Genomic DNA, 23,731 nt, shown 5'->3' with positions numbered 1-23,731 from the left:
CAAGAGGTGCAGTCGGAATATTGATGCTTTGGGCGAAGTGAATATCCATAAAGTTCCCAGCCGCCCCTGAGTCTATCAAAGCTTGACAAGAGTGGACAGACTCACCCCAGGAGATGGAGACCGGGATGTAGATTCCTTGGCCAGGGAGTCCGGGAGAGAGGGTAGGCCCCGTCACAACCCTCCCTCGGCTGGACGGGGCGGTCCTTTTCCCAATTTGCTGAAGCAGTTCCTCGTGGCGAGCGAGGGCCTCACGTTGGCTGGTGAGCGTACGTCCATGAGCATCCATGGTCGCTCCGAAGCGTGTCAAAGCTGCCATAATTCCCTGAAGGTTGGCCGGATAGACAGTTGAAGCAGCCTCTGCTGAGTCGGTCATGACGGAGTCTTTCTGTTAGGGTTTTGCTGGGATTCGAACCTGGTTCGTTGGTGTGATAATCCAGCAAACCCCCACTAGGCCACCAGGGGGATGACTCAAATGCAGAGGCGTGAGGCGGAAGTAGAAAAAGAATCAAAAGGTTTATTTAAACTATATACACTATATACAAGGCAAAACAAAAGACAAAAAAAACCCAAAGAGTATAATCCAAAAGAAAAGCAAAGTGCAAAAATACAAAAGCTAAGAAGATCAAAAAACACAGTACAAAGGAAACTGGAGATAAACATAACAGCACAAAGACTCCGTGACAAGAGGACTGAACTCAGGGGTATAAATAGACAAACTAATTAAGGACACAGGTGAAGATAATTAGGCAATTAACACAAACACAAAACACAGGAACAGTGGCGGCCTCTAGAGGCCAAAATAAACACGACATGAAAAGGAAATAACAGCGGCCTCTAGAGGCCAAAACAGTCCTAGTCCTAACAGCTTTTCTAAGTCACTCTGAGCGTTAGTACTTCAGTAGTTTCTCAGTAAGGTGTAAGTACAGTATATTAAATATTTGTGTGCATGTCATGGATCTTTGTGTTTGATATTTCATAAAATATGGATGTGCTTTCGATTTACTTCTGTAACTCAACATAACTTTACTATACTGTATTAAATTGATTACTTTTAGACTTAGGAATCCATGGCCTAATGGTTAGAGAAGCAGCTTTGGGACCAAAAGGTTACTGGTTTGATTCCCTGAACCAGCAGGAATGGGTGGTGTGCCTATGAGCAAGGCACCTAACCTCCAACTGCTGCCCAGGCTGCTCTGGGTATGTTGTATGTCGCTCTGGGTAAGAGCGTCTGCCGAATGCCTATAATGTAACGTAAACCTGTATGTCCTACATGTTTTTTGACAAAGTATATGTCATGTTTATACAGATACAGTTATATCAACATGCATGCCTTAAAAGTTTTGTTTCCATTAAAGATATTCAAGTGGTTACTTTGAAATACAGATGTGGAGGCAGCTTCTTGTTTCATGCACTTTAAATATAGAACTGACTTCCTGTATTTCATCATCAGATTCCCACTCATGCAAGTACGAGCAGTTTAAGACCACGTTATAGTTCCTGACAATTCTGTAGTGACTTTTTACAGCTTCATTTTATTATGCAATATTTTGTCGGAGCAGGATGGTTATTGGGAGAGCACCTGTATTTAAACTGTATTTAAAATTATTACATTAATGGCATTTAGCAGACGCGCTTATCCAGAGTGACGTACAACATACCCAGAGCAGCCTGGGGAGCAGTTGGGGGTTAGGTGCCTTGCTCAAGGGCACTTCAGCCATTTCTGCTAGTCCAGGGAATCGAATCCAGCCACCTTTTGGTCCCAAAGCTACTTCTCTAACCATTAGGCCATGGCTTCCCCATGTGTTAAAAGATTGAAAACCTGCATTTTCTCATCATCATTACTGTACATCACTTAATTAAGGTTAATCTACAGTACATCTACAGTAAGTTCACTTTAAACCACAACATCCTGTACCTCTTAAAAAACACACACACAAAAACACCACATTTACACAACCTACTGGAGGTATAGATAAAGTATATAATACATTACTTATTACATATTAGTTTATGATTCATAGAGATGCAGAAAATATTTCAGCGTACAGTTGCATCTTATAGTAGCTTGGTTTGTGGTTGAAAGAGTATCGGATTCTAATTATGGTTTGCCACACAGAGGAAAGTTAAGACCTTCTTTTCACTAAGCGGAGCTTCCTGTCACATCCGTCAAGAACACAACACCTATAATCTTTATAGTTAAACTAAACTAGTACAGATTTTTAGCATTTGAAATATTCTTATAAAAAACATTTAATAATTTTAGTCTAATCGCCTCTGTCTAGTCTCCTTTGAACTCTTTTTTTTTTCCGAAGTTTATATTGAGGGACTTGTTTGTATTTTGCTTTCTTTTTGCCACTTCCTGACTGCACATTGCTTATGGTTTATGACATAAAAACACTCACACATGTATTGGAGGTGTCTATAACTTGCTGTAGGGAGAACGTTACACAGTAAAAAATGGAGTGTCAATATTGCAGTGTAAACCTATTTTCCTCTGGATAGAGTAGTTATAACACTATGCAGAGTAAAATCGTCTAAATGGTAGTGTCAAAAGTGAGAGTTAATTCCCACTTGCACACAACGACAAAATCTACTCTGCAGGGTGATGATTCCCCGCGAAAATACAATATAGAGTCAGATTAACTCTGAAAATCTTACACTATCTATAGTGTTAAATATTTTTACACACCTCATTGTTAATTTTGACACAAAATAGAGTAAAATTAACTCTAAAAATCTTACACTGGCTATAGAGTAAATTTTACACTGATTTTGAGTGGGACCAAATGTTATCTGACAGAGAGTTAAATTCAACTCTTAAAGAGTAAAATTGACACTATGATTTTTACTGTGTAGTTTTGTGCATTTCCCCTCACTGTTTTGAGCGAAATCATTCTTAAGAATGATCCGTCATTATGTGGAGATTTTAAGAACTGATGAGTAAAGACATTGAGTCCATAGAATGAACTGTGTTTATCCTTCAATATCCCAAAATGCTCTGAATCAGTGGAAACGCAGAATAAAATACACACCGATCAGGTAAGCGAGGTGGGATTCTGGGAGGTGGGAGTGTGGGCGGAGTTTCAGTTGCTGGTCGTGGTGGTCGAGGCGGAGGAAGAACATTCTCTTGAGGCTCCTTCATCCAGAAAGAGAAACATGCATGATTTTATATTTATACCAGGCTTCATACTGTAAATTGTTTTTAAGGATCATATGACATAAGAGAAGTTCATTTTGGGTTTGCATTATTATACATTATGAAAGAGCCCCCAAAATAAAATAAACTGTAAAAAATGATTTGTTGTTTTAGCTTAAAAAAGTTAGTAACCGGGCTGCCTTAAAATTTTGAGTTCATCGAAATTCATATAGTAAGCTAAATTGTTTGCTTCCTTGTGTTAACTTGCTATATTAATTAGGGATGTCCCGATCAGGTTTTTTTGGCCTCCGATCCGATACCGATCATTTGATTTTGAGTATCTGCCGATACCGAGTCCCGATCCGATACTTCTTATAATCCATAAAAAATAAAGACGAGGAAAGAAACGGATCCAGGATGTTCCTCATTTTTTATTTAACACATTATTTTAACGGCGGCACGGTGGTGTAGTGGTTAGCGCTGTCGCCTCACAGCAAGAAGGTCCTGGGTTCGAGCCCCGTGGCCGGCGAGGGCCTTTCTGTGTGGAGTTTGCATGTTCTCCCCGTGTCCGCGTGGGTTTCCTCCGGGTGCTCCGGTTTCCCCCACAGTCCAAAGACATGCAGGTTAGGTTAACTGGTGACTCTAAATTGACCGTAGGTGTGAATGTGAGTGTGAATGGTTGTCTGTGTCTATGTGTCAGCCCTGTGATGACCTGGCGACTTGTCCAGGGTGTACCCCGCCTTTCGCCCGTAGTCAGCTGGGATAGGCTCCAGCTTGCCTGCAACCCTGTAGAAGGATAAAGCGGCTAGAGATAATGAGATGAGAGACATTATTTTAACATCGAACAACTCCGTTAGCAAACAGAGCACTTACGTGAGGCAGTTTGAACAATAAATAACAAATTAAAAAAAATAACCTTAAAATACCTGGCAGGAACGTAAACAAATAAAAAAAATAAAGTGCCACAGTGCCGGTAATTTGCTTTTAAGAACGCATCTCACAGTGGTGTACAGTAATTTCAATTAAGGAAATGAACGTTTTTCTTGATGAAAACAAGCATTTCTACCCTTTCAGGTTTGAGCCCGTTTCTTTTGTCATCCAACGAAAAAAAAAAATGATCTCATGCTTTGCTTTCCGCTTCGAACTGCTTCCGTGTTCAACTTTGCCGGCAACAGGCAGCCAATAACCAATAGCGTCTCCGCTACAAAGTGATGTCATGCCGCACGTGTTGATGTTGCTGTGTTGAGACAAGAGGTCTGGTCTCACTCTGTGCCAACGCATAGCTATTGATGTGTTAAAAATGAGAATATATTATATAGATATATATCCGATCCCTGATCGGGAGGCAATGCCCGATTCCGATCGAGTCTGAAACCATGTGATCGGGCCCGATTTCCGATCACGTGATCGGATCGGGACATCCCTAATATTAATTTCAACAAACTCAAAATTTTTAACGCAGCCCAGTTACTAACTTTTTTAAGTTGAAACAACAAATCATTTCATGCAGTGTAAAATAAAATATAACTTTTTTTAATGTGGACATTTTAAAGACTTTAGTAAACATTATTATTCTGATAGAAAGACATGGCAAAGACACGGTGTTTACCTCTAGCTCTTCTGCCCCACTGCTGTTGCTGATGGTGCTCAGCGTACTCAGCCTGTTGCTGCCACTGCCTGTTTAGATCACAGATACCCATGAACATGTAAAAAGCAAACATCGATATTATTGATGTAATAATATTGCTGTGTAATAATATTGCTCTTGCTGTGTGTGATGAAATAAAATATCTTGGACATGTCATATCTGATGACTGGTCAGATGACAAGGACATCTATAGACAGAGATGTAAAATTTATTCCCAAGCTAATATGCTTATACGTAAGTTTTCTATGTGCTCCAATGATGTGAAATGCTCCTTGTTCAGAACGTACATCACACCTTTATACACTTCTCAATTGTGGTCCTGCTTTAAAAAGGGTAGTATGCAGCGACTCAAGGTAGCATATAATGATGCAATGAGGCTGTTACTCAGGGTCCCTAGGTGGCATAGTGCCAGTGAATTATTTGTGTCCTCTGCAGTGCCAACTTTTGAGGCACTTTTAAGACATTTAATGTATAGTTTTATATGTCGTATAGATAGGTCTGAGAATGCTATAATTGAGGCCTTGGCCAGTCCACTAAAAAGCTGTTACCGTTTTACGTCCAGGATTAGGAGGCATTGGTGCGAGAGTTTATATTTTTTTATAATTGTCCTTACATATGTGCTTGTTGTTATTTCTTTGCTTTTATTTTTTGTCTTAATTTATCATTTATACTGTTTTTTTTTTAATATTTAAATGCCATATGGACTTCTGGTGTCTGAAATAAAGTTTATGTATGTATGTATGTATGTATTTTTATAGCTGTTTTAGAGAGTTGATCTTCTTATGTTCTTGGCTTTATGCAGCTCAAGTCTTCAAAAAAAAAACTCATGTTGGCTAAATCATAATAAGCTGGGCAAAATATAGCATGTAAAACATTAATATACTCTGAATAATATGCTATTTGTCTTATCAATCAGTGGAAAGAGACCATTATAGAACCAGTGCAGAAATTATTAAGTTCGCAAATCATTCTCAGTGCAAGTTTGTGTGCCATAGGTTTACGTAATAACATTTCCTGTATTATTATTATTATCAAGTTCCATTTATAGAAGTCACAGTGACAAAGTTACTATATTAATAGTAACTTTACTATAGTAAGTTACTAACTTAGTAACATAGCTCAACCTTTCAGAGGATGTAACCATACATTTTATCACCATATACTGTTAGAAAGAACGAACTACGGAAAGTGGAAAAAAAAATATATATATATATATATATATATATATATATATATATATATATATATGAATGAGAAATGATTCAAAATGTGATGTGGCGTTACTCACTAGATGTGCTGGATGTACTTCCTGTCTGCCAAGTTCCTCTCTGTGGTGGTCGGTTTACAGAGGGGGGTTGGGTGAGGGAGCCAGAAGCTGGGACGTACACTGAACATTCAACATTCATATGAGATCCCCAGCGCAGGTTCCTCTGTACAGGAGCAGTTATATCCAGATCTGATTTAAAAAAACAGGAAACAAACACAAGGTGATACAAAAGATAAATACAGCTGACTATTGTGTAAAACGCTCAACAGTTCATGAAAACAAAATGAGGCTACATGTAACTCAAGATAGCATCTGCATAGTGATGAAATGTTAAAAGTTAATGATGTATTTATTTGACTTTAATTAATTTTTGGCAAACATTTTTATCCAAAGCAATCTATAGGTTAAGGCAGAATACCATCTTAGTACAGAGCTGTTAAAGGAATTAACAGTAATACAAGTGGATAAGAAGCAGGCATGAAGAAGGGTCCTAGTGAAGCGGGCATAATAAAGGGTCCTAGTGAAGCAGGTATAAAGAAGGGTCCTAGTGAAGCAGGTATAAAGAAGGGTCCTAGTGAAGCAGGTATAAAGAAGGGTCCTAGTGAAGCAGGTATAAAGAATGATCCTAGTGAAGCAGGTATAAAGAAGGGTCCTAGTGAAGCAGGTATAAAGAAGGGTCCTAGTGAAGCAGGTATAAAGAAGGGTCCTAGTGAAGCAGGTATAAAGAAGGGTCCTAGTGAAGCAGGTATAAAGAAGGGTCCTAGTGAAGCAGGTATAAAGAAGGGTCCTAGTGAAGCAGGTATAAAGAATGATCCTAGTGAAGCAGGTATAAAGAAGGGTCCTAGTGAAGCAGGTATAAAGAAGGGTCCTAGTGAAGCAGGTATAAAGAAGGGTCCTAGTGAAGCAGGTATAAAGAAGGGTCCTAGTGAAGCAGGTATAAAGAAGGGTCCTAGTGAAGCAGGTATAAAGAAGGGTCCTAGTGAAGCAGGTATAAAGAAGGGTCCTAGTGAAGCAGGTATAAAGAAGGGTCCTAGTGAAGCAGGTATAAAGAAGGGTCCTAGTGAAGCAGGTATAAAGAAGGGTCCTAGTGAAGCAGGTATAAAGAAGGGTCCTAGTGAAGCAGGTATAAAGAAGGGTCCTAGTGAAGCGGGCATAAAGAAGGGTCCTAGTGAAGCAGGCATAAAGAAGGGACCTAGTGAAGCAGGCATAAAGAAGGTTCCTAGTGGAGCGGGCATAAAGAAGGTTCCTAGTGAAGCAGGCATAAAGAAGGTTCCTAGTGAAGCAGGCATAAAGAAGGGTCCTAGTGAAGCAGGTATAAAGAAGGGTCCTAGTGAAGCAGGTATAAAGATGGGTCCTAGTGAAGCAGGTATAAAGAAGGGTCCTAGTGAAGCAGGTATAAAGAAGGGTCCTTGTAAAGTGGGCATAAATACAGGTCCTAGTAAAGCAGGCATAATGAAGAGTCCTACTAAAGTAGGCATAGTGAAGGGTCCTAGTAAAGCAGGCATAGTGAAGGGCCCTAAAGGAAGTATAAAGAAGGATCCTAGTAAAGTCAGCAAAGGGACCTTGTAAATTAGGTCTAAAGATGGGTCATAAAGAAGCAAAATACAAAGTTAATTCTAGTAAATTTGACATAAAGAAGGCAACCAGTCATGTGAGAATAAAGATGCTATACTCATATTAAGGTGCTATAAATAAGGCACCTAGTGACGTATACAGAAGGCATATAGAAGGTTGCTAGTAAACTAAATATAAAGAAGGATCCTAGTGAGGTGAGAAGAGTCCTAGGGAAGCTGGCAAATAATGTCCTCTGCAAATAAAAAAATAACCAACGCCTTCCACTGGCTAACACCATTCTATTTGTTTACCAGTTGTATTTTACTCTTTCGGAATTAAAATTGGTCTGAAATGAAGGTCATACCAAGCACTTTGCCACCTTTTCCTTTTTTACGTCGGATGATGCTGTCTCGTAATTTTTGTAAATTTTCCTAGATATGGGGACACACACACACACACACACACACACACACACACACACACATATTAACTGCCTGATTTAAATTGTGTCGCTCACTGTGTCTGTATTGCACAGTGCTTTTATTCTGTCAGTACCTGCTGGAAGCGGATGGACTGGGATCGTTTTTCCTGGTCAAACTGCCAGGCTTTAAACTCCTGTACTGCCTCCTCCACAGTGAGAGCGCCCACCTTCACCCTCTCCTGCAGGGAGATGAGCTGCCTCTGACCCGGGGTCTTCATGCCAGCATAGGGATCGTGGCCACTGCTGAGCATTCGCTCTGGCACTGGTCTCACTGGTGTTAGACAGGACATGGAGAATTACACTTTTAGTCCACTTTACAACTGTCTTGTAATTAATTAATTATCACGATGCCTGGTTTAAGAGTTTAAAAATACTTTTAAACTCAGACCTTGAGGAGTTTGGTCCTTTTTGCAGCTGTTCTCTGAATACAGCGGGTTCTTGGAGGAGAAAACTGCAAAAACATATTTCAAAACACACACAAAAATATTTAATGTGGTTGATGTTAATCAGATTTAAAAGACAGAGCAAAGAGCACATGCAATCTGCAGAACCAAATAGTTTCATATTTTGATGGAAACAGTTGTTTATACCAAAGAAATCTGAAAATTAAAAAAAATATATATATATCAAGAGCGTGTATTTGTGGAGTATTTGTGGTACATGTTTGTGTCTTACCTGTTGAAATATAGGTTTTGCATTCCTCAGGCTCTGAAGAGGTGCATGTTCGAGGTATCGGGGCTGGTGGACGATTCACGATTACAGATGCAAAGCTTTCTTCATCATCAATGGTGTCATAAATGTCATCTGGATAGCAGCACTTATATGGGTCCTCATCATCTTCCTCCTCATAGTTTTCCACATTGTCTTCTAGGTTTTCCTCTTCAGTCTCATCGACTCTTCTACCAGAGTATGTATCATTTCCGAGATCGTCTTCGGTCTCAGAATGCTTCTTTGCATTTACTGAAGTAAAATATTAGATGTTGATTATATAAAAATAATAGTACATACTGTAATACATACTGTAAGTCCCAGTAGTGTTGCATAGTTTCTGCACATTAAAGCGTATGTACTCATTTGAATTTACAATGATAGTAATCCCGTTAGGAGAAATAGCACATCAGTCACAACCGCAAATATAATGTGCAACCCAAACATGTAATAAATCTACTATCAAGTACTAGGGAAGTCATTATTCTTACATAAAATTAACAGAATATTCACATGGATATTCAGAATGTTCAATAGTCACCTTTTTTCCATCAATCATATTCCACATATTTTGACAAAACTAGTCAAAAGTTTGGACACACCTTATAATTCAACTGTCTTTCTTTAGTTTTATTAACTAAAATACACTTCATGTCTTAAAGTAATGATGGACTGTTGTCTCTCTTTACTTAGTTGAGCATTTTTTGACATAATATGGATTACTTCACTTGTGGAAAAGAGCTATTTATTGTATTTTATTATTTACTGTTTATTGTTTGATCTCAAACGCTCTAAGAAGGCAAGGCAAGGCAAGTTTATTTATATAGCACATTTCATACACAGTGGCAGTTCAATGTGCGTTACAGAAGTAAAGAAATTGAAGGCAAGAAGGCAAGAAATTGCACTAATTATCTTTTGACGAGGCACATCTGTTAATTGAAAAGCATTCCAGGTGACTACCTCATGAAGCTGGTTAAGATAATGCCAATAGTGTGCAAAGCGTCATCGAGGTAAACGCCGGACACTTTGAAGAATCTAAAATATGAAACAGATTTTATTTTTGTAAACACATTTTTGTTTACCACATAATTAACAGATATTCCACAAAATCAAGTCGTACATGAGCTGATAGCCAATGAGCAGTGTCGCGCTGAGTTGGCTATAACCCATGTATGGCGAGATTGAGTGGAATAATTGTTTTATTCTATCTACATTCACTGGATTTTAAGAAACAGAGCCTTTTTATTTTTATTTTTTGCAAATTCAATAAATAAAAACTTTATACAAAACATCCGACTAAATAATTTCCGCTTAGAATGTAAAAAAAAAACAGCGAAATGACAGAAGCAATTTGTGAAAAATGTGATAATAATAATTCTTGAAAAATAAAAAAAGATATGTTCTTACCATCAAATACTTTTATTCCATATTATGTTGCTTTTTTTTGTATTTTTAGGGGGTTTATTTTCGAGTAGAGCTTTTATTTCATCCTTGGTTAGTTCAGCAAAATGCTCCGCCATTTTGTTTTTATCTACTCATGGTATATGAGCTGATAGCCTTGTAGTAGAGTAGCCAATCAGAGTGTGCAATTACTCATATCCAGTGAATGTGGATAGAATAATTCCATATATGTTCCATGTTATTTCATAGTTTTGATGTCTTCAGTAATTTTCTACCATGTAGAAAATAATCAAAATACTACAGAAAAACTTTCGAATGAATAGGTGTGTCTAAACTTTTGACTGGAACTGTAAAGCAATTCTACCTTATTAAAAGTCAAAATAGTACAAAAAAAAACACTAAACAAAAAAATAACCTTAACTTTCTACTTAAATATCTTAAATAATTCAGACCAGGACATGTTTTCTGAGTTAATAGGTGATGTTCATGTCTCTGTCCTTTCACCTTCGAAAAACTTTCTCAGCACAGCGTCTTCTGGTTGAGACTCATTGAAAGAACTGTCCAAACTGTCCAAGTCTTCATCTGTAGAGAAATAAATCACATAATGCATTTTATTTATGCAGTTGTATTTTAGTCACAGAGGCTTTCTCTGAAATGATGCATCAAATTATTATTGTAATAATTGGACAAATTACTATTTTCTTTGTTATTATAATCTCATCTCATCTCATTATCTCTAGCCGCTTTATCCTTCTACAGGGTCGCAGGCAAGCTGGAGCCTGTCCCAGCTGACTACGGGCGAAAGGCGGGGTACACCCTGGACAAGTCGCCAGGTCATCACAGGGCTGACACATAGACACAGACAACCATTCACACTCACATTCACACCTACGGTCAATTTAGAGTCACCGGTTAACCTAACCTGCATGTCTTTGGACTGTGGGGGAAACCGGAGCACCCGGAGGAAACCCACGCGGACACGGGGAGAACATGCAAACTCCACACAGAAAGACCCTCGCCGGCCCCGGGGCTCGAACCCAGGACCTTCTTGCTGTGAGGTGACAGCGCTAACCACTACACCACCGTGCCGCCCTGTTATTATAATGTACATGTATTTTACTGATTCTTATGACACCTAATGCCACACATTGTACACAGCTTCTGTTAACTTACACAACTGCATGTCAGGATTGAGTTGCATCATGGACTCATATATGTCTTCCTGAAGAGAAAACTTGGCAACAAAATTTTGTGATGAATTTGCCATTGGCTCATAAATATCCTCATCTTCTGGAGTTGTTATGGATTCCTCTATGTGGGACTTAACCAAGTCTATGGTCTCCTGGATAGTTTCACAATACAAAAAGCATTAACACAACTGACATTGGCATCAACAGTTTATGTAAAGTGTGGAATGTCGATTAGGGCATAACGGATTGAATAATATGAATACAGGCTCTTAATAATTCTGCTTGATGGACAGTGCTGATTGTGGCACTGTGTATTACCGTAATTATTTATATAAAGTGTAAAGATACACTTCAGAAACATGACTTATAAGCCATGAAGACAACCGCATTTCATGAGTCACTTCAAAAACAGTGACGTTCAAAAACGTCATGAGATTTCTGATGATAAACTTTTAATGTGATGCAAATATTTAAATTTGCAGAAAGACCCTCATGTACTTACAACATAGTCATCCATAAACTGTCTCAAGTCAGGAAAACCACTTCTCTCAGCCAGTGTATTTGGGTAATCCCCATTCTTGTTCGCTGTGCTGTAGGCCTGAAGGGCTCCAGGACATTGCAGCAATGTGCTTGTCAGCTTTTTTAATCCGTACTTTGCCGAGAAGTGAAGTAATGTTGGGAGTTCCACATCCCGCTGATCTGAACGTCCAAACAGAGCAAGTTTCAATATGTGATCGTCCAGTTTCTCTGTGATACTCATTCTTAGCTCATAATTCAAAATACTATACCATGTACCATCCCATTCACATCATATAGTGTACATGGGAAAATCATCCATTTTTAATGCAAATTAAATCAAATAAAGGGGGGGCTGGATGACAGACAGACAGACAGACAGACAGACAGACAGACAGACAGACAGACAGACTCACTTGTAATGTCCTCTTGAAGCTGATTAATTCCAAATACTTTTAGTCCATTTGGAGGCATCTGGTTTTTGAGGGAATCTGTAAACAAGTTATCCAATTCCTCTGATGCACTGGACGTGATACTGAATGCCTGAAAAACAAATGCCATCATTTATCTCAGCAAGAAGACACCAGTGTAAATTAGAAAATGATTACAGTATATTTTGTATTTAAAAATGAGGAAAAAGTTGTACTTCTAATTGAGGTTCAAGGTCAAAGATGACAAAATTGCAGATTTAAGAATTAGAAACACAAACTGGATAGTTTGAAATATACACCAAGCAGCCATAAAATTAAAAACACTGACTGAAGGTTGTCCTTCCTTGGTAAGTACTAACCACTGCATACCAGGAACACCTAACAAGATGTGCCAATTTGGAGATGCTCAGACCCACTCATCTAACCATCACAATTTGGCCCTTGTCAGAGTCACTCAGATCCTTACACTTGCCCATTTTTCCTGCTTCCAACACATCAACTTCAAGAACTGACTGTTCTCTTGCTCCTGTTCTCTCTTGACAGGTACCATTGTAACAACATTTCATCTCATTATCTCTAGACGCTTTATCCTGTTCTACAGGGTCGCAGGCAAGCTGGAGCGTACCCCAGCTGACTACGGGCGAAAGGCAGGGTACACCCTGGACAAGTCGCCAGGTCATCACAGGGCTGACACATAGACACAGACAACCATTCACACTCACATTCACACCTACGGTCAATTTAGAGTCACCAGTTAACCTAACCTGCATGTCTTTGGACTGTGGGGGAAACCAGAGCACCCAGAGGAAACCCACGTGGACACGGGGAGAACATGCAAACTCCACACAGAAAGGCCCTCGCCAGCCACGGGGCTCGAACCCGGACCTTCTTGCTGTGAGGCGACAGCGCTAACCACTACACCACCGTGCCGCCCATTGTAACAACATAATCAATGTAATTCACTTCACCTGTCAGTGTTTTGAATTTTATGGATGATCAGTGTATGTACTGTATATTTTTTCACCAGTAACCAATAAAAAGGTGTTTAACTGGGCAGAAAAACAAAAGAGAGAGTGTAAAGTCTTTTCATGTTTATCCAGCCTAACATGTCAAGTCAGTACCTTGATGAACTGTAACAAATGGAAATAATTACCTGACACATAAAATTCACAGGGTCCATAACTTTCTCAAGATAATTGCTAATTTCTTCCATTTCTGTGTAGTATGTCACAGTTGTTGAACATACAATCGACTCATTACTATACAGATGCAGAGTAACTTCCCCAGTTGGCATATCTGAAAGGATAACGATTAAATAGTTTTAGAAAATAATCTATGCACTATATAATATATACATTAAAGCACTACAGAGACACAAGATGTAATACTATTTAATTTCTAATTTCTGAGATTTTCTAAGGCAAATATTATGGGCAAAACTCTGCATCTGATAACACCCAAGATATCTGAAAAGAGTGAAGTAATGTCGTCTGCAATTATAATCTCACGATGTCATGCAGCTCCAGCTGCAACTACATGACGACTTTTCAAAGTGTAAGCATAAACAAATTTACCCAAAATAACATGCAAATGATCTTAAAAGTGAAAAGTTGCAGAGGAACTAAAAACAAGAAGTTCTTTGTTCGGATCTGAAACCTACCAGGTGACTGAACTGTAACAATATATTCGTTCACAGCAGTTCCCGACACAAGTTTTGTTGAATGTTCACAACAAAACTCCACTTCGATATTGTCTTGACTGTCCAACTTGTTTACCATGATGAAATAAATATCCACTGGGGTCTGGAAATGTGGAGAGGAAATAATATTTTCACATTATACGATGCCAGCGAATATATTGACGAGCACATGTAACATATTTTCATATAGGCATATGTACAAAGCTGAAAAAATGCAAGTGCTTTCTGTGAAACTGATATAGCGACAAAAGAAGTGTGATCTCAATGTCACAAGTATGCAGCACAGACAGTCCTGTGAAAAAGTAGCTAGAAATGAATCAAATGGGTTGCCTTCACATTTTAGGCTTAACATCAGAATTTCTCAGTGCCTTGAAAAATAGTCCTGAATACTTACCCCACTAAGGATTCTGTTAGGTTGGACAGTAAGGCATGCTTTCTGTTCTTCTGATGCAGATAGACTCCTGGATTGAGTCAAGTTTCTATCAGAAACATCCCCAGCTTCCTCTGGTGAGTGAAACTGATCTGAATGGAGCTGAGGTTCGTCTAGAGCTGGCTGATCCATACTTTGTCTTGGTGATGTGATTTTGTTTTCACGCATCTCTTTGTCCTCAAGATTAGTAACGTTTTCTTTGAAGAAACAGATTCTCACATTATAAAGTCTCTGCTGAATCCTAATAACTTTAATGATATCATTTTATATTTCTAACTAACAAAGACAAAAACAGCTTGGGGAAATAAAGTGTTGTCGAAATATTTTTCTACAGCCCTAAGTACTACCTACTTAGGAAAAAAAAGATTCCTCAAGAGTTCTTATAATATTTGGATGATTAATAGGTCTAGCTTTCTAAAATCCAAAAGAAATTCCAAGTATTTTCCAAGAGGGCAAAGTGAAAAACTGCTAGATTTTTTTTCTTAATAAAGAAATACATACCTTCTTCAACAACTTCACAAACTGTGGCGATATACAGTGCTGGCTCATCATCTGAATCGAGCTTTCTCCAACTATTCCAGTCTTCAAAACAGTCCATTAAACCATCGCTTTCAGAGACGCCGCACAAAAATGCAACGATTTTACTGTGAGGATATAGAAACTTTTTCAAGCCGTTCCGCACCCCTGGCTCACTTTGAATATCTATAAATGCTACCGAGATCAAAAGCAAGATGCACTGGCTGGTGCTGAAAATCGAATAGTCTTCATCTTGCATTGAATGTTCTCCATCCAAAAGATAGAAAGAAATAGAATTCTGTGGGAAATGATGCGATGCCTCCAGGATGATCTTTAGGTATGAGGCCCAGTCCTGGGCCTCACTAGTGTGCACAATTAACACTGAGCACATGGCAGAGCATCCAGGGTTTGCTGCAAAAGAAGAGTTATAATGATTCTTCCTCTCAGGTACAGGTACCTGTGCCAACTTGTAAAAATGTTTTATGCCTAATGTCCTGTGACTTCGGGCACTTGAACTGATAACACCCACACACACCACATCCCTAAAATAGACTAAAGTGCAACTTTTTCTGTGCTGTAAACCCAGAAGTTAGATTGTTGAAATGAAACTAAATGTGGCTTAAAAATAAACTGGACCTTTATCTAAAGTATGAACGGAGTCATTGTTCTTGTGTAACCTTGATATGTCCTATCCCCAGAGCATGCAATCAACAGCAATCTAAGCAAAATGCAAGGATGACATCAGTCGGCAAATTCCAAAACTTGCATTATTTACTCTGTCTAATACGTGTATCTACTGGTTTTAAGGTTCTTTTTATGTTTGTGTCTCTCGTGGTCTTTGAATAGAGAAACAGTCCATAAGAAATAATGTCAACAACAATGGTAAGAAGTTAAAAAATAAAAAAAGAGAGAGAGATGTGGGTGTATGCAACAACAATGCAACAGTCCAAAAAATGACGCAAAATGAATATAAAAATACGTAGAAAGGTTTTGACATGACCTTCTTAAAACTGATGTCTGACGAAAGAAGTAGAAGACAGCTACCAGAACTGTAACAGTATGTCAAGAAAAATGTGCTGGGGTGGGCTACAGGGGTCTGCATATTATAACTAATAGGATCCTAAAGTTGTTCAGGTAAGATAAAAGACGTTATAAAAGCAAAGGGTTGGCATACAGATTACGAGAGAATATTTATCACATTCAGAAAGAGAGAGATGCCAACTTCTGAACTGAGATATTATTATTATTATTATTATTATTAGACCATTACTGTTGTTTGTTATAATGAACACTATAAAACATTTCAGCCTTATTTAGTTATGTCCACTTACTTTTTCTGTTTAACTCAGTGAGCTCTGAAAAGTGTTTTAATTTGAACTAATCTGTGCAAGTTTTCAAAGGATAGACTTGAATTACTTAGTTGTCTTGACTAATTGAGACTTTTTCTGAGTTGAAACAAAGGTAATCGTCAAATTGAGTTCACTTGCATTTTCAAGGGAGCAGGTGAACTGGCATTTCCAAGTTAAACCAAATTGAAATGTTTTACAGTGAAGGAACATTTGTCGAAACTAACACGCTAAATGTCTTGTTGGTATAAAATTAACACTTCTTTGACTTCTTCATTTTGTTCTAAAGGGATGCAAAACTTTGCACTCTACTGTAAATAAATTCATCTATGGTTAGGTTTACTTACCTTATGTCTCAGTTAGAAGTATCCAAATCTAATAACACGATCCAGTTCTATAACTATAAAATTGTATCCTTTATTCAGTTTTACAAGCAGATGAAAAAAAATTTTATATATATTTTCTGTATGCAGACTCTGAAAGTCAGCAGCTCTTGAGTTACACATATTAAAAGAAACGCTCCATTTCCTTCTAGTGTGAGACAACGTCACTTCCTAAAACACTGTTTAACATACTGCCTAAAATGTCTATCTGACAAAGACAGAGATGATTTGTGTTAACCTACAGGAGGCGAACTGTAAGTGTTACTTCCCACAAGCAAACACAAAGGTTATGAAATACAGCTAGAGCAGAAATGTAGGCCAATGGGGCAAAACACATTAAGAATAAAGAAGTACAAATTTAAATGTGTAAAGAAAGGTTTGGATTTCTGAATGAGTTCTGACTGAAATGTGATCTGGGTTTCCTGTAAATCATCAATCGTAACATCATAAATAAAGACAGGCTTTAAATATAAAGATAAATACACTTTACAGGGCCATATATCTATTGAATAAATCTTTTAAACTGTCAGAAATGTTGATGACAAAATATACAGTTGCAGTTGCTTATATTCAAGAAGTAGAGGACCTGTTTTGTGGGAAATAACCTGTATTAATCTGTCCTGTACCTCATTAGTGGGAACTTTGCCCCATTCCTCCACAGAAAACACTTTCACCTGGTTAATATTTTAGGGATGTCATACTTGGTGTTTTCCAACTCAGCATTCCAACCCAGTGAGGTCAGCTCTGTGTGTAAGCTCTTGTTACAAACAAAATTACTGCAGTGTTGATGATTTACTCCTGTGTTGTGGTTCATTGCTATTGTATGAGCCAACCTCATTTTAGTTTAGATCTGACACACATCATGACTTTCCACTATAGATTTTCCTGAATGGAAGGTTCCAGCAAAGCAGCTCCACACCATTACATTCCCTCCATCACGATGCACAATTAGGATACGGATTTTTATTCGGATCCAGTGTTTGCTTGTTTGTTCGTTTGTTTTATTAAACAGGCACGAGGTGTACAGTATGTTCCACTGGACATTTTTACTAGTGCTGTGGAACAGTTAGTTAGTCTTTAGCTAAATTGAGTGGGTCAGCATATTTTAGAGTTTCTACTTATTTTGCTAGATTTCAACATCTTCTGATGAGTTTTGCTGCATGATTAAACATGTTCTTGTTGACCCACTCTCTTTAAAGAGAAACATTCAGGATATTGCTAACAATCATTTCTCAGCCATCCATTCACAGATTTCACTTCTGAAGACTGAATTGCAAATACGAAGGAAAAAAAAAAGACTTCCATCTGATCTACAATACTAGTCAAGAGTTTGGACACACCTTCTAAGTCAATGTGGGGTTTTTTTTCTTTGTTTTATGAATTAAAAGACACTTCATGTCTTAAAGTAATGATGGATGTCATTTCTCTTCATTTAGTTGAGCGGTTCTTGACATAACATGGGTTGCTACAGTTGTGGAATAGGGCTATTTACTGTATGTTTATTATTTACTGTTTGATGTTTGAACACATTAAGAAGACAAGAAATTGCACTAATTAACTTTTGACGAGGCACATCTGTTCATTGAAAAGCATTCCAGGTGACCACCTCATGAAGCTGGTTAAGATGAAGACCACCTCATGAAGCTGGTTAATGCCAGTAGTGTGCAAAGCATCATCAAGGTAAACGCTGGCTACTTTGAAGAATCTAAAATATGAAACATTTTGGTTTTATAACACTGTTTTGTTTACCACATAATTCCATATATGTTCCATATGTTATTCCATAGTTTTGTAGAATAATACTGAAGACATCAATGTAAAAAATAGTCCAAATACAGGAAAAACCTATGAATGAGAAAGGGTGTCCAAACTTTTGACTGGTACTGTATGTACTAATGAACAATTTGTATGATACTTAACAGAAAGTCTAAGGGAGAGCGATGGGATGAGTTTCACTGACAGAGAAAAAAATTATGAATTTAGATAAGAAAGTGGTTAAATAAGGAAGTGCGCAGTTGAAAGATACATTTGCATATTCCAAATGCTGTGTAATAACAGCCAATTTCTCTATTCTCACATCAGCAGAGTCACAGACCTTTCCTTTTTTAGCTAACTTTGGTGCCCAGAGTGTTTACACAATGTGTGCAATACCAGGGTCTGCAATACTACTTTATCTAGATAACTGGACAGCAGATGTTGAGCTACACAAAAGTCATCTCGCATGAAGAAGCACTAAAACTAAAGTTAGTCACAAAACTAGTCACTTGGCTCCCTCACAAACTATTCAATGGCATGAGGCTTGATTCGCATGCTATGAGAATGCGAGTGGCCACACATTACCAATATGCAGACTTTATACACTATATGGCAAAAGTATGTGGACAACTGCCCATAACACCTATAAGAGGGTCTTCCCCCAAATTGTTACATTACAATTTCCCTTCACTGGAACTATGGGGCCCCAACCTGTTCCAGCATGACAATGCCCCTGTGCACAAAGTAAGGTCCATAAACACACGGTTTACCAAGTTTGGAGTGGAAGAACTCAAAGAGTCCTGACCTCAACTCCAATGAACACCTTTGGGATTAATTGAAACAGCAACTTCATGCAAAGCCTTCTCACCCAACATCAGTGCCTGATCTCTTGTGCCTGAACAAGAACAATTCCCCCCACAGCCACACTCCAAAATCTAGTGAAAAGCCTTCTCAGAAGAGTGGAGCAAAACAGATTGGCACCAAAGGGGGAACAACTCAATATTATTGCCCATGGATTTGGAATGCGATGTTCAGTCGTCAGGTATCAACATACTTTTGACTGTGGAGTGTACGTCTTGCTGGAATGTTATTACTTGCACCAGCTGTAGTGGAATTGGGTATGCTGCACTGCAGAGTGTTTAGATTTTGGCTGAAAGCCTAGCACCTGTAAATCTTATCACAAAGCCAGGTGTAGTTAATAATGTGTACACACCCTATGGTGTTGGTCCAGTGCACAATTTTGTAACTGTTCTGAGGTTTATATTCATTATGCTCTCTGAGAAAACAAAGTAGGGTGGCACGGTGGTGTAGTGGTTAGCGCTGTCGCCTCACAGCAAGAAGGTCCGGGTTCGAGCCCCGTGGCCGGCGAGGGCCTTTCTGTGTGGAGTTTGCATGTTCTCCCCGTGTCCGCGTGGGTTTCCTCCGGGTGCTCCGGTTTCCCCCACAGTCCAAAGACATGCAGGTTAGGTTAACTGGTGACTCTAAATTGACCGTAGGTGTGAATGTGAGTGTGAATGGTTGTCTGTGTCTATGTGCCAGCCCTGTGATGACCTGGCGACTTGTCCAGGGTGTACCCTGCCTTTCGCCTGTAGTCAGCTGGGATAGGCTCCAGCTTGCCTGCGACCCTGTAGAAGGATAAAGCGGCTAGAGATAATGAGATGAGATGAGATGAGAAAACAAAGTACATTATTGCACCTTTAAGGGTACAATGACTTGTCACTGGAGCAATACCCTCTCAGGTATTTATTTGTACTATTTATATACTGATTGGGAAAATATATGCACCTTTTTGACCCTAAAAAGGCACATACAGTGTCTTGCAAAAGTATTCATCCACCGTGGTGTTTGTCCTGTTTTGTTGCATTACAAGCTGGAATTAAAATGGATTTTTGGAGGGTTAGCACCATTTGATTTACACAACATGCCTACCACTTTAAAGGTGTAAATATTTTTTTTTTATTGTGACAAACAATAATTAAGATGAAAAAACAGAAATCTGGAGTGTGCATAGGTATTCACCCCCTTTCGTATGAAACCCCTAAATAAGAGCTGGTCCAACCAATTCACTTCATAAGTCAAATAATTAGCTGATTAAGATCCACCTGTGTGCAATCAAAGTGTCACATGATCTGTCACATGATGTCTGTATAAATCAACCTGTTCTGGAAGGACCCTGACTCTGCAACACTACTAAGCAAGCAACGTGAAAACCAAGGAGCACTCCAAACAGGTCAGAGACAAAGTTGTGGAGAAGTATAGATCAGGGTTGGATTAGAAAAAATATCTCAAACTTTGAATATCCCAGGGAGCACCATTAAATCCATTATAGCAAAATGGAAAGAATATGGCACCACCACAAACCTGACAAGAGAAGGCCACCTGCCAAAACTCACAGACCAGGCAAGGAGGGCATTAATCAGAGATGCAACAAAGACACCAAAGATAACACTGAAGGAGCTGCAAAGATCCACAGTGGAGATGGGAGGATCTGTCCATAGGACCACTTTAAGCCGTACACTCCACAGAGTTGGGCTTTATGGAAGAGTGGCCAGAGAGAAGCCATTGCTTAAGAAAACACATTTGGAGTTTGCCCAACAGCATGTGGCAGACTCCCCAAACACATGGAAGAAGATTCTCTGGTCAAATGAGGCTAAAATTGATCTTTTTGGCCATCATGGGAAATGCCATGTGTGGCGCAAACCCAACACCCTGAGAACACCATTCCTACAGTGAAGCATGGTGGTGGCAGCATCATGCTGTGGGGATGTTTTTCATCTGCAGGGACAGGAAAGCTGGTCAGGACTGAAAGAAAGATGGATGACACTAAATACAGGACAATTCTGGAGGAAAACATGTTTGAGTTGGCCAGAGATTTGAGACTGGCCATGCTCACGCTCCAGCAGGACAATGACCCTAAACATACTGCTAAAGCTACACTGGAGTGGTTTAAAAGGAAACAATTAAATGTCTTGGAATGGCCAAAGCCCAGACCTCAATCCAATTGAGAATCTGGCAGAACTTGAAGATTGCTGTACACCAACGCAACCCATATAACTTGAAGGAGTTGGAGCAGTTTTGCCTTGAGGAATGGGCAAAAATCCCAGTGGCTAGATGTGCTAAGCTAATAGAGACATACCCCAAGAGACTTGCAACTGTAATTGCAGCAAAAGGTGGTTCTACAAAGTATTGACTTTGAGTGGGTGAATACCTACGCACACTCCAGATTTCTGTTTTTTCATCTTAATTATTGTTTGTGTCACAATAAAACAAAAATTTTCACCTTTAAAGTTGTAGGCATGTTGTGTAAATCAAATGGTGCTAACTCCCCAAAAATCCATTTTAATTCCAGCTTGTAATGCAACAAAACAGGACAAACACCAAGGGGATGGATACTTTTGCAAGACACTGTATAGAATAGAATAGAATAGAATAGAATAGAATAGAATAGAATAGAATAGAATACCTTTATTGTCACTATACACATGTACAATGAGATTAAAGCATCTCCAATAACAGTGCAAATAGCGTGGAGAGAGGGGAGGGAAGGGGGGGAAGGTGCACAGTCTGAGGTGTATGTGTTGTGTTACACATTATGGAGTGAGGTATTGCACATATAAAGTATTGCACAGAGACAGTCACGTTATAAATTATTGCACAAGAGAGTCACATTATAAGATAAAATATTACACATTATGAAGTATTGCAAGGTAAGGTGCACAGACTTGAGGTGTATGTGCTGTGTGTAAGGTGCACAGTCCTGAGGTGCATGTGTTGTGTGTAAGGTGCACAGTCCTGAGGTGTATGTGCTGTGTGTAAGGTGCACAGTCCTGAGGTAAATGTGTTGCGTTTCACATTATGGAGTGTGGTATTGCACATTATAAAAGTACTGCATAGAGAGTCATCTTATAAAGTACTGCACATTATAAATTAGTAACATAGTAAAATAAATAGACTATAAAGTCAGAGCATATCCGAGTTCAGGGCGGTTATGGCTTTTGGAAAGAAGCTGTTTTAGTTACCTTGAAGTCCAATAATGAGCCCTAGGGGGTACATTAGTGTAAATTGTACCTTGGGGGACAGAAATAGACTCCTACTCTACCCCTATTTCTGACAGTGTGGTTATGTGTAACGAGAGTCATTGGACACAGGGGACCTGGTGACTGCTGAGAAACTAGTACCAGTGATGGTCTGTGGTGGAAGATCTTCCTTGTTCTTCTGGTTTCACTTTTGAACAATAATCAGTGAGACTCTTTATTTAACGTGACCAGACATCCCGGTTTGACCAGGACAGTCCTGATTTTGAGTTGCGTGTCCCCAGTCCCGACAAAGGTCCGTCGGGATGCTGAAATGTCCCGGTTTACACCAAACACTAACAAATTGTCCCGGTTACAGCGATCATATATAGCCAACGAGATGTCAGTAAAGCTTCTAGCAATTCAGCATCAATGTGCGTGTGTGCGCAGTCAACCTTACAATGTATCTATTTGTACAATGTTGCAATATAGATGCCGCGTTATAACGGGTTTTTTTCGCTAGCGGCTGTCAACTACTACGCAACAATGCCAAACGGATGAGCACTAGGCGGAGATGTTCGCGCACTTCAAGAGTAGGGAGATTCCTTACAGCAATGTCAGCCAGCTTTGCCAGTTTGCCATGTGACTACCTGGCACCAATGCTCCAGTTGAACGAATATTTTCACTCGTGAGCAAATCTGGACTGACGAGAGGAATCGCATGATCGTGCCTACTCTCAAAGCCTTGCTCATTACCCGGGCCAATTTTGACAATACTTGCTCACAGTTTCACAGCAGGCTCTCGGGCAATAAAGCGCTACTGAAGCAAATTCACTCATCATGTATATGCAATAATATACTTACCGGGGCGGCACAGTGGTGTAGTGGTTAGCACAGTCGCCTCACAGCAAGAAGGTTCCGGGTTTGAACCCAGCGGCCGGCGAGGGCCTTTCTGTGTGGAGTTTGCATGTTCTCCCCGTGTCTGTGTGGGTTTCCTCCGGGTGCTCCGGTTTCCCCCACAATCCAAAGACATGCAGTTAGGTTGACGTGGGGTGGCCTTGGGCTGAGTTGCCTTGAGCAAGGTACCTAACACCTGACTGCTCCCCGGGCGCTCTGGTGTGGCTGCCCACTGCTCTGAGTGTGTGCGTGTGTTCACTGCTTCAGATGGGTTAAATGCAGAGGATGAATTTCACTGTGCTTGAAGTGTGCATGTGATGAATAACGGTTTCTTCTATAAAATGGCATCTTCTAGGGTGGG

The 23,731-nt window shown here is 39.3% G+C and overlaps 1 protein-coding gene across 3 annotated transcripts in view; it reads right to left on the bottom strand.

Moving 5' to 3' along the window:
- pik3ap1 (phosphoinositide-3-kinase adaptor protein 1) overlaps nt 1-23,731 on the bottom strand; it is a 48,015-nt gene that overhangs the window by 6,503 nt on the left and 17,781 nt on the right. For 2 of the 3 annotated variants that reach the window (XR_009655079.1, XM_060926326.1), the window contains exons 2-16: nt 14,963-15,388; nt 14,426-14,658; nt 13,993-14,134; nt 13,486-13,628; nt 12,318-12,444; nt 11,888-12,084; nt 11,369-11,537; nt 10,700-10,777; nt 8,762-9,046; nt 8,475-8,537; nt 8,161-8,357; nt 7,970-8,036; nt 6,073-6,240; nt 4,746-4,813; nt 3,033-3,136 (exon numbers count right to left, since the gene is read on the bottom strand). Coding sequence is in view for 2 of the 3 variants with exons in the window: in XM_060926326.1 (XP_060782309.1) it covers nt 3,033-3,136; nt 4,746-4,813; nt 6,073-6,240; nt 7,970-8,036; nt 8,161-8,357; nt 8,475-8,537; nt 8,762-9,046; nt 10,700-10,777; nt 11,369-11,537; nt 11,888-12,084; nt 12,318-12,444; nt 13,486-13,628; nt 13,993-14,134; nt 14,426-14,658; nt 14,963-15,368 (2,447 nt within the window). In the remaining variant the exon portion in view is untranslated. Of the gene's footprint in view, nt 1-3,032; nt 3,137-4,745; nt 4,814-6,072; nt 6,241-7,969; nt 8,037-8,160; nt 8,358-8,474; nt 8,538-8,761; nt 9,047-10,699; nt 10,778-11,368; nt 11,538-11,887; nt 12,085-12,317; nt 12,445-13,485; nt 13,629-13,992; nt 14,135-14,425; nt 14,659-14,962; nt 15,389-16,670; nt 16,892-23,731 lie in introns of those variants that run through there. The other variant, XM_060926327.1, reaches the window with a different exon arrangement.

The sequence above is a fragment of the Neoarius graeffei genome, chromosome 7 (genome assembly GCF_027579695.1).
Source record: "Neoarius graeffei isolate fNeoGra1 chromosome 7, fNeoGra1.pri, whole genome shotgun sequence".
In the NCBI taxonomy this organism is placed as follows: Eukaryota; Metazoa; Chordata; class Actinopteri; order Siluriformes; family Ariidae; genus Neoarius; species Neoarius graeffei.
This window is presented reverse-complemented; position numbering and strand designations above follow the sequence as displayed.